General features: G+C 39.1%; 1 protein-coding gene across 1 annotated transcript; it reads right to left on the reverse strand.

Annotated features, from left to right (window-relative positions):
• Nucleotides 1–3901: 3901 nt before the first annotated feature.
• slc39a4 (solute carrier family 39 member 4) lies at nucleotides 3902–11292 on the reverse strand. Its single transcript, XM_028597987.1, has 12 exons — nucleotides 10952–11292; nucleotides 8904–9224; nucleotides 7848–8049; nucleotides 7410–7558; nucleotides 7094–7277; nucleotides 6612–6784; nucleotides 6322–6519; nucleotides 5753–5857; nucleotides 5352–5406; nucleotides 5090–5242; nucleotides 4786–4973; nucleotides 3902–4690 (listed from the first exon to the last, which is right to left on the reverse strand). The coding sequence occupies exons 1-12, from the start codon at nucleotides 11150–11152 to the stop codon at nucleotides 4562–4564; spliced, it is 2058 nt and encodes a 685-aa protein (XP_028453788.1). The 5' UTR covers nucleotides 11153–11292; the 3' UTR covers nucleotides 3902–4561.
• Nucleotides 11293–11818: the final 526 nt, after the last annotated feature.

Below are 11818 nucleotides of genomic sequence, written 5' to 3' on the forward strand. Positions count from 1 at the left end.
TATCGAGTCTTCTTAAGTGACACAGAGGGAAACACTTGATTTTATTAGAAAATTCTGTCATTAGAAAAGAAGAAGAAGCGTCTACATCCTTGCTAGCAGCTTTGGGAGGCAGTACTTTAAGCTAAATGCTTACACATGCAAACATTAGTTTAAAGTGTTGGTATCACAGTATCAGTGAGTACGAACCTGAATGGAATGCCATTAGTTTTGCAGATTTGGTCCTAAATGAAAGCATTGGATTGGTTAAATGTCTGTATAAAATGTAATCTCACTCCAACAGTCCAACGCTCTTTTGTTGGCAGGATACAGTGATGTAAGACTTAAACTCAACCATGTCATTGATAGTGAAATCATTCAAGAAGAACCTCATTCAGTTGCAGACATCTAAACCAAGAATATAACCAGTATAACCACAGTCCGATACTATTACTCCCTCCCTACATGCTGTTACTCAGCTGAGCATTCAAACACGGACGGTAACTGTTGTAACAGTCATTCACTGAAATACTCACTTTTGATGCAGCTTTCTTTGTCTTGGCACCATAAACGTCTTTATGAAGTTCTAAAACTACCTATCCAGCTATCCAGAGTTAAATCATATAATCCAACTATGCAAGTCTGTATTTCTCTTCCCTTATCGTTCTTCATTGTCGGTCTGTAAAATCTGCTGGTGTCTGTACGGTAAAAGATGTATAATGCATAGAATGACTGAAGCTCAGACATCCAGTTTTAGAGGTAATTATCAAGTGTTTTATTGGGAGAATAAGTTACTTGACTCCAGGGGCTCATAAAACCTCTGAAAACGTACTGTAGACGTTTAAAATTATGGATTTCTTTTTTTGGAAAGCTGACTTCAGGGAAATCCATTTTCCTTTGTGACATGCTGTAATCTGCTATTTTTTTGTTTTTATAGCACATGCTTAAAGGATCAGTACACAACCCAAATGCCATTAAATTGATAATTTTGTCTGAGAGAAACTGGTTATGCTTGTGACACATATAGCATACTGTACATGTAGTCTCTGTGCCATGTTGTCGGTGGACTCTGTCCCTAATGAAGACATTCATGTAACCTGCAAATCGAGGAGATTAGACGAGACTTATAAAGATAAAATCCAGTTCCCACTGCACCTCTCACTTCATTCACAAAGATTACAAATTCAACAGGTGTGTCTTCAGGCCTCAATGCAGAATCTGTTATCACATACAAAAAAATGGGTAAACCCATGGCTAAAAAAAAAAAGAGTTTGATTCCCAAATTGATTGACAGGTCTCACAGAAATTAGTAAATAATGGGTTTTAAGATTTACAAAATATACTGTATATATACTGTATACCAACATGTATATTAACAAATTTTTATACATTTATCTTCATAACTGGTGTGGTAGGATTTGTATTTAAGCAAATAATGGCAGCTTAAACCGTATAGCTTCTTCAAATGTTTATATTTGTATGTTTCTCATTCTCAATACAGAATCTGTATTACATGTAAATACACTATGACATTCATGGGGAAAACAAAACGTGTATTCTAAAAAGCAGTTTCATTTTCACACAAAAAAATCGGAACTTTTACTGCCAGAAAAACAGCCATGGGTTACAGGGACCATAAGCAGTCTCAGCTTTGTAAAAAATAAAAAATAAAATAAAGATATCATTGATAATTTAATTTTAAAAACACTGATATGTACACTGAGATTCCAGTTTAATAGATACTTGTAGCTACATCTGATGCAGTCCACCACAGAAGTCCTGTGAAAAATCCTACCTTTTATAAAAGTTGTTATATTAAGTTTATTAAGTATTTGTTGAAACTGTCAGCTCTCCTGTTTGCAGTTTGTGGCTTTTGTGTCTTGGACGTTTTTTGTAATATTTTGCCCACCACCTGATAAGATGATTGATTAAAATATACAGGAAACGTTACAGGGGGGCCACTGTGCAATTTTTCTGCACACAATGTTATGCAGCATTCCCACTGCATGGCTCGACTCTACTCGCTTTTATTTTTATTTTCCATTAGCAAAAGTGGTGGATAGTACCTGTTACTTTTTTTGGTACCACCTCTTTCAAGTAAGCTGAGCCGATAGTAGAAGGTCGAGTCAAAACACTACAGACCATTGATTGGTCAGACACAACCGTCACTAGCATGATACGGGACATCCTGCACAAACTCACCATTTGTAAATAACCATGCAAACCCAATTTTGTTATTCACTCTTTCATCAGCTGAGGATCCCGCCTACACTAAGGGGGTACTATGCACAGTGGAAAATTAAAGAAAAGCACCGGGTACCAAAAATGACTTGAGTCAAACTATGCAGTGGATATAGGGAAATAGTGAACAACATTCGAAACATGCTCAAATAACTACATCGGTAGTCGGTGGTCGAGGGTTTTGGATTTTAAGACATTTGGGTACACAGCAAGTTTTATTTTGTTTGACTGGATTAGTTCCCATCTGATAGGTTGGTTACCCTTTTGTTAGTGGGAACAAGGACAACACCAGGGGCCTCATGTATAAAAGACTGTGAAGCTTTCATACCAGAAGATGGCGTACGGCCAAAACTTGAAAAGTACCTACGCACAGAAATATTCACATGTATAAAACCGGCCGTACGCCAGGTCCTGCGCACCTTTCCTTTATACATCACAATCAACGTGAAATTGAGCGCACGTGAACGAGCCCCCAACCCCGCCTTGTCTCCTCCCATAAATGAATATGGAAATTACTATAAATGTGCCCCTGACGTCATTCTTTATCCAATCACAACGGGTCATCCTGCTGCAGACGGGAAAAAAACTTCACCGGCTGTGAGGTTGAGGTGCTGATCGCTGAGGTGGAGGCGAGAAAAAACAAAAGTTCTGTTTGGAGGTTTGTCATCTCGGATAAGCAATAAAAGAAAATGCCCAGAGTGGCAAATGGTGACCGGGCGGTGAATGCACCGAACCATGGCAGAAAAAAAAAATAAAAATAAAAAAGTCTATATCGAAGTGCAAATCAAAAGAATAGTGGCAGCGCCACACTAGTTACAGAACAACATGCATCTCAGTCAGTCCAAATTACGCACAATAAGCAGTTTGAACTCTCTGATGTAATGCCATTTATTTTCTAAGTGTTAGTAGTCTCAGTGAAATACTAGGTCCGACTCAGAGGAGGAGAGGTTTGTGAGGCCAGCGTCTCCACGGCAGGAGACAGTGCGCATGGATCCGCTGCACCACGCAAGGATGGAATAATGAAATAGTAAATAGGACTACAGTAACAGAAATATGTGCAATATTAAGACAGTCAAGACGGCCCAGTGTTTGGTGGACCGGGTACACCTTGTTCACTTAAAGGTCCCATGGCATGAAAATTTCACTTTATGAGGTTTTTTAACATTAATATGAGTTCCCCCAGCCTGCCTATGGTCCCCCAGTGGCTAGAAATGGCGATAGGTGTAAACCGAGCCCTGGGTATCCTGCTCTGCCTTTGAGAAAATGAAGGCTCAGATGAGCCGTTTTGGAATCTGCTTGTTATGAGGTCATAACAAGCAAGGTTACCTCCCCTTTCTCTGCTTTGCCCGCCCAGAGAATTTTGCCAACCCATGAGAGAGAGACATCATGGCTTTCAAACGAGAAAAGTGGCAGTTGGTCAAGGCCACACCCTCCACCTTGCCCCTCCCTCTCTCCTCCTCAATAGCTACAGACACAGAAATGGCACATACTAAGGAAAGCTCATTGTGGGACTGGCTCTAGTGGCTGTAATTCTGCACCAAAGCTGAATTTCGGGAAAGAGACTTCAGATACAGTATTAGGGGACCACTAAGGTCTATATAAAAGCATCCAAAGAGCACCATGTCATGGGACCGTTAACAGCCTACAAATCATCCACGGGATCAATTACGAATCACATGAGTTTGCCCCCCCCGACACAGCTTTTGTTCCTGGGGAGATGGGTCTGTGCGTCCCACCTCCTGTGTGCCATGGATGTCTGAGCCTCAGCAACTAAAGACTCACAGACACTATAGACACATTTTCCGTGCCGATCTTTTTGTTGCCAGTAAGATATTTCATCTATGGGAAATACAGAGGATGATGAAAGTATTTCCTAAGTGGATTTATAATTTATTTCCCATCCTCATGTTTAACAGAGATTAAGTAGCCTGCAAATTAAACAGTTGATAGTGTGAACGATGTGAAACATTTTCCACATAATATGATCAAACTTCTATGGAGTATCAGCAGATATAATTATGTTTTTTCATAGACAACGTCACAAACGTATGCCAGTAACTGTAGTGGAAACTTTATTTTGTAATGTGGTGATTTTCGGCACTTTTCAGTTAGAATTCGCCACATTACAGAGCCAGAAAGACTTTGCGGACGGCCTGCACATTCTCACGTCAAGTTAATTTTTTATACATCACAGTCTCCGTGAAAACCAGCGTACGCAAGCTTTTCGTGCGTACGCAACGTTCATACATGAGGCCCCAGGTCTTGTGACTGAATAAGATTTTACAATCTGCATAGATTATACCAGAAGTAGGATTAACCCAATGAAAAGACCGATGTCCGTGTTTTAAAAGCTGATTCTCTCTTCATAAATTGACAGCACCAACAGAATACTCCACCCGCTCAGAAGGCCGACGTTCTGCAGCAGAAACATCAGCCAGGGTCTCTTGTTGCTGATGTGGACCATGGTGGGGAGCTGAAAGGAGAAAGACGAGAGATACATGTTTCCATTTTAATATCAGCTACAGTTTGTATTGTCTGGTAAATAGTTCTGTAAACGCAAAAACTCACCATGTCAGCCAGCCCCACGTACAGGAAGAGTCCTGCAGTAATGGCAGCTATCCACTGTTTGGTGGCGAGGTCAGTAGCTACAGACAGAGCGATGTACAGGCCGATGAACGAAGTCATGGCACTGCCAAGGTTTAAAAGCAACGCCTTGCGGACAGACACACCACTGTGGAGCAAAATGGCAAAATCACCTGGAGAGAAGAAGGAGCAACAGGGTGTTGTTAAGAAATCTTTAATGGAAAATGATCAAACGTGTGTGTGTGTGTGTGTGTGTGTGTCTGTCTGTCTGTGTCTGTGTGTTCTTTACCCAGTTCATGTGGTATTTCATGGCAGAGGACAGCTAGTGATGTGGCCAGACCAGACTTCCATGACAGGGAGAAAGCTGCGCCCATCGCTAAGCCATCTGCAAAGTTGTGGATCCCGTCACCAATAGTTATCATATAAGGCAGCAGACGCTGTTCTGTAAAGGCAGACAAAGTATTAGTGGTGGAGTAGCCACCATGATTAGCACTATCCTCACAATTCAATGATAGCATGCTTATTTTTGTGCTGGAAAAAGTTTGACTCACCTCTGGTGCGCTCTTTCAACCCTGAAAGAGATTTCTCATGGTCTTCATAGCCAACCTGAAACATACATATTATATTAAACATTCAATAATAATAATAAAACTTGTTATTTTAGGTTGCCTTACAGTGCATTAAAAACATTAACCATACAGGTAAAACATACATTTAAAAAGAGTGAAACATAAAATGACACCAGCACAAAATCATAAAACAGGAAACATAATATTGACATATTGTGTTTGTCTCTGTATCTTTACGGTTTCAAGAATTTGCATAGCCATGTTATCAGGTAATATTATTAGTATTAGCAGTAGTAGACACTTTGTTTAAAGAGATTTAATGGATTCCATGCATTTTGATTAGTGTTCCACTTCAAATTCAAGTGTTAATGTATGTTTCTAACCAGTTCTGCTTTTGAAGTTGACTGTGACTTGTCTTTTTGTTTCCTCTCCTGTTGATACATCTCTAAAACCCTCCCATGGTCACAGTGGTGAGGCTCTGATTCTTCCTAAAGAGAGAAAGAGACAAAACAATGAGTAACCTTAGCCGGAAGGTTGGGGCAAAAGGAAAGGTTATGAGTAAGAAGTAGGATTTGAGAAAATAAAGAACAGAGTGGTATGTTGGGCAGGAATAAGATTGTAAAATTCACCTAGAGGCAATACAGACAATACAAATAAAATCATTTTAGACATTTCTTTGTCAGAATGTAATAATTGAACACTGATGCAGATGCAGATACAGTCGAAGATTTTGTACTTGTAAATTACTGGTTTTATTTCTGGGTAAACTGTTTTGTATTACATTAATAATTTTACATGATTTATAGCCGACTTTTCCTTGCCAGATTTAGGTGTGAAAATAAAAGGACACGATCCCACTAGGTTCCCATGTTTTCAAAAGCAGTTTTTTAAAGTCAAAATGGTGAGTCTATATTTATATTCTTCATATTGGTATGGTATTTTCTTCTCTTACCCCATGATGATGTTGATGATGGTGATGATTATCTTTATCTTTATATACGATGAGAGAGAAGATTGTTTCCATCAGATAAAAGTAGTAGATCCCAGCGATCAATACCAAGATCTTGTAAATATAGTCTGGAATTTCTTCCTGTTGACCATGCTGCAATTGGCTGCTGGTGTTGTCTGAGTGCACATGTAAACCTAGAAACTGGACACCGCAACAAAAATCACCATATTTGTCTTTCAGCTCTAGTATAAAAAAAAGAATATTTTGTTACAGCTTTAAAAGTGTTCGCTCACCATGGGTATTAGGTGCAGTAAGGCATCTCCAGTCAGTGAACCTACAGCCAGGCTGATGCAAAACTGGATACACAACTGAAACACATTGGTGCAGGAGGTACACAGCAGAACCACAATGCCAAACATGGACGCCAGTGTTATTACAATATTGGCAATGGTTGCATAGAGGTATCCTACAGGAGGAAGAAAGAACAGAAAAAGGGGGGTTAAGAACAGGTAGACTTTCTTTGAAAGAGTTATCTGGACACCTTTATTAATATTTTGCAACAAAAGAAAAAAGAAATATGAATGTAAAGTAAGCCTTTATTACCACAAAACCTTCTGACTTAGAAGCTTGTGAATCAGAATTTTATTTTATTTTATAAGGTTACATGCTTACACAGTTACAACCTGAGGGTACTTTCAAGTGCAACATCACCTGCCATATTTTCAATAAGAGGTGGAAGCAGGTTCCCTGTGGCTCTTTCAGAATGGTCACTTACTCTCAGCCGTGGTGAGCCCATCTGGTGTTGGTGGTTCTGTGATGTCTGTACATGCTCGGCTCAGAATCTGCTGGAGGAGTGCAGGGCTCAGCCGAGCCAAGTCAGTCCGACCCAGGACAGAGGAAGCAGAGCTGTTGTCTGCCAGACTGTAGATCAGGACCAGCTCTTCAGCTGAGAAACAGAACTGGTGAAACATATGAGCACAAACTGTCTGGTAAGACTTGGGTGCTGTAGTAAACTGTCAGCTGTACTGTACGTGTTCACCACAACCACTACGGACTTGCATTTTTCTGCTCATTTAACATGCAATATGTACCCGATCCCAGGTGGCGTTTCCTTCATGCCCCACGCTCCTCTTCCTCCGTCTGAAACCACTATGATCGTGATCAGAGTGTTCGTCCTGGTGTTGGTTGTCATGTTCGTGGTCAGGTCCGAGGTTGAGACTCCTCATGAAAGCCTCCAAATCTACACAACGCAGATACAACCTGCACCTCAGTAAAAGAACTCCAGGATTCAACTGGTTTTAGTTGGTAATATGACTAACCTTTCCTTCTAATATGACTAACTTTTCCTTATGTTAATAGAAAAAAAATAACCACAAGGTGTGTAAGTTTGTGCATACAGAAATACCTATGTGTATAATAGATCTTGCAATTTTAGTTTTCTAAGTGGTTAAGTCTAAGTTTACAGTCTTTGAATGATGACTATCTATGCATGTATCTGTGTTTTTCTGCGTTTCCGAAAGGACATTTACCCCCGACAGTGAAGTTCTCTGACCCGAGACGGTCAATGATGAAGTCCAGGAAGAAGCTCTCCTCAGGCAGTGAGTGGCTAATGAAGCAGTGACCTTGCAAGGCGTGATACAGGACACGGCCCAAAACTGCACCCACTTCCTGTCTCTGTTCTGCTGATGATGCGTTGACCTCTGCCATGATGTCACTGGCTGTTACACAGCTCTGGTTACCATAGTGATAAGAGAGAGAAAGGACAAAAAAAGGTATGGGTATAACCAAAAGAGAGTTTTACCTACTGACTCAATCTAGAGCTGAAATTGTCAATTCATTGATTAGTTGATCAACAGAAAAATAACCGACAATCATTTTGATGATTGATTAATTGTTTAAATCATGTTTTAACAGCTCCAGTTTCTCAATTGTAAAAATTGTATGCTTTTGTTTGCCTTTATGTGATTGTAAATTGTATATATTTAGGTTTTGGATTGTTGGATGGTCAGAACAAGCAATTTGATGATGTTACCTTAGACTTTACATAAATGTATGGTTATTATTTACTATTTTCTGTTTTTTGCAGATGAATCGATTGTTGCTGCCCAAATTCAATTGCGATACTGTTACACTACTACACTCTTCCTGAGGGCTATTTCAATTCAGAAGAAAAGCAGGATTGAAAGGTTTCCCAGATAACTGAATACAACTATGCCATACTCTAGAGCGGGTTTGGGAAGGTGATTCAGTTTTGTATGCTAATGATGTTACTTCCAGAAAGCGTTCCCACAATTATTTGAGAAGTTATTTGGCTAACTTTTTTAATCCTGATATATGTCTTCATGCAACAACTCATCACATACCTGTGACAAGCAATCACACCCAAGGATAGTGTTTCCTTTCCAAATAGTTTAACTTGAGTAAGTAAAAAAGTAAATATTTGAGTATTTTTTGTGTAGCAGTAATGTTTAATGTCTCTTGGGAGGGGGCCATAGCTAGATCAACCACAGATGAACAAACACTAAACAGTACTTTTTTAGGTTCGGTCTACTAAAAAATACTTGTTGTTGTAGTCTTATGTTTACCTCACTTTCTGAGGGCTTGTAGTGGTCATGGAGCTTTTTAAGCAGCACCTTCAACCCATGAACGTGTATGTGCTCATGGTCCTGGTGCTGCTCCTGGTGTGTGATTTCATGTAGGAAACGTTCAACCTCCTCTCCCCATCTCCCCTGCCTCACCGCGGTGCAGACCAGGCCAGGGGTTGAGAGGTACAGGACGCATCCGGCAGCGAGAGCAGTGAACTGAGACCCACTGATGGTTACATGTTTTCTGCCTTTTCCAGTTTCGTCCTCTCCATGGGTGGAGTGATTCCTGATCAGCTGGTTAACGACATCTGCTAGATCACACTATGCACAGAGTAAAACCCATTCAGATCTCATATCACTTTATTGGTCAATTCAACCAAACCCAAGGGTAGATTAGAAAAAGAAATATGCACATTGCATTAACAGCAACCTGTAGTATAATAATTGTGGCTATCAGCTGCTTTTATTGCCTTCTATGGAAAACAACTTTTTCAGATTAGAAGTAGGCTACAATATAAATCAACATACTATTTATGCTGACAACAATCTGACCCAGATATAATTAAGATAATTAAGAGTTTGAAATATGTACAACTTTAACAAACGTTCTTTACGTTTGACCCAGGTGTGCCTCACTTACCTCTAATTGTATTTTGCCATATGTTATTTGGCAGTTTTACTTGTCTCTGATGTTTTTGCTTTACCCTTAGTTTCTCTGTTTTTATAACCCAGAGACTTCACTGTGAAGTTTATTCTGAAACTACTTTTAATTGAAGAAATAGTCTCTATGAAAACTTGGATGGATTTTATAAATGTTTTTTTTTTATGCTTTAAGGAATACAAATTAGATGTAATTCAGTTGTATTGGAATGGCAGCATTGGCAGATTGATATCTCAGAACATGCACATAAAACCAAAACTATCTGCGTGGCTAAATACCAGTAGGACGGTAAGGGAGAAAATGCATTTCTGTGATTGAAGTAAATGGACCCCTAAACTGTCAAAACAGGAAACAAAACTGTTAAATCACAAGGTCCAACTGTTGAACTCATTGACACCAAACATGACATTATAGACTTTCACTCTAGGTCAAATGTGGTTTATTAGTTTATTGAACCGCGTGAAGGTTTTACTCATTAACACTAACAAGTTATATTACTTCACTTGCCCTGCTTCATTTAATTCAGTTCTTTATTAGGAACAATTAAAGTGTGTTATAATCCAAGCTATTGTCTTTTTGTCCATTTTATTTATCAGCAGCCACCTGAGTTGATTCTTATCAGCCATGCATTGTCCATTTATGAAGATTATCGCTGACATGTTGCAAGTTCAGGGACTTCACTCTCATTTGTACTAATACTTTTGCCTGCAAAAGTGCCCTAATCAGTAGATGAACTAGTCTAGCATCAAATATTTGAGTAATCATTTTGTTTAGTCATTAAATACCAAACACATTTAGTCTGATTAAGACTAGCTAAAGCTAAAATAGAACTTCTCCCAATGAGATTATATGCCTATTCAGGCAGGCATTTAGTTAATGTAGTTTGTTTTTATGTTTTTATATTGCCATTCTTTATTTATTTATTGGACGTACATACTACAGCACAAACTTTATCCGTCATTTTCAAGAATACAATAAAATGAACCAAAATATAAATAAGTAGGCTACTTGAAAAACATTTTTTTTTATAATTTAATTTCTTTGGCTTTTTGATTTAGTGTCTTTTATTTTATTGTTATGAGCTTATGTATCTTGTCTATATGTCTTTTCTCTATTGTGTTTTATACTGTAAAGCTTGGAGCTGCATTTTATATGGGCTATGAAAGATGAAAGGTGTTATACAAATAAAGTTATTATTATCATTATTGTTGATGTTATTACGTATAATTATTATTATAAATAATAAGGAGAAGAACAAGAAGAAATCCAGTTTAACAAGTTAGGCCTTCAGTTAATCACTTTTGGACCTCGACCTCTCTCCGCTGCACCTGCAGTCAGTCGCCTGGCTCTCTTACCTGGCTGCGGAGTTAAGCCTAATAAAACTTACCTTTTCACACGACACTTCACCGCACTGCACACGTTTCTCCAGTGTATTAAAGACGGAGCCGATGGACTCCCCGGTCAGATACTGCTGTCCAGGAGACACGACGCTGAGCACAGCCGCGTACACTTCCTCCACAGCGGGAGACCCCGAAACAGAACCGAGCAAAGCCCAACTGGCAATGATGAGCAACGCGGAGAAAAACATCTTACAACTTTGTTTAAAAACTAATTTGCATAAGAATGGGTTAATGTAAAAAGATGTACAAAATAGGCCGTTAGAGACTGATACAGCCCAAAGATATTTCTACAGACACATTGAGCTAGAGAGCTCAGCTCACAGCTGTTATCAGTTTAAAACCACAAGGCCACGCGTTAACTGGACCTGGATTGTGATTGGCTGAGACGTGGCATGTACTGTCCTATACCTGTCTTATTAAAGTAGAGGAAGGCCTCTACAACACACCTTGATATAGGCCTAGGCGATCAGATTACAAGATTGATTTGCTCCTACTATATGAACTAAAAAGCTCAAATTTTCAGTTAGCCCTTATTCCGGTTTTGAGAAACCTTATGCAAGCTGGAAAATACTCCCGATAGAAACCAGATACTACTCCATGTACACCTTATCTGAATCCTGGACACTGATATGATCATGTGAACAGGGATATGAATATGAATAACCATGTTATCCATGTTCCATGTAAACTTACTCACTGACCAAAGTTTGAATGAATGTTAAATTCTGATGTTTTGGCAGAGTAGATGGTTAAGAAAGCTTACAAACCTTAAAGATTTACCAAAACATGCTTTATAATTACAGCACCTCCAAACTCAGTGCCCAAAATATTTCAATGTTAGACATGTCAGACAC

This window comes from Perca flavescens, chromosome 14 (assembly GCF_004354835.1).
Source record: "Perca flavescens isolate YP-PL-M2 chromosome 14, PFLA_1.0, whole genome shotgun sequence".
In the NCBI taxonomy this organism is placed as follows: domain Eukaryota; kingdom Metazoa; phylum Chordata; class Actinopteri; order Perciformes; family Percidae; genus Perca; species Perca flavescens.

Bases quoted from the DNA above. Each gene is read 5' to 3' on its own strand.
- slc39a4 (XM_028597987.1), bottom strand. From the start codon at position 11,152: ATGTTTTTCTCCGCGTTGCTCATCATTGCCAGTTGGGCTTTGCTCGGT. The intron at 5,858-6,321 runs GTAAGAGAAGAA...TTCTCTCTTTAG, and splicing joins ATCATCAACATCATCATGGG to GAAGAATCAGAGCCTCACCA. The intron at 4,691-4,785 runs GTGAGTTTTTGC...TTCTCCTTTCAG, and splicing joins ACGTGGGGCTGGCTGACATG to CTCCCCACCATGGTCCACAT.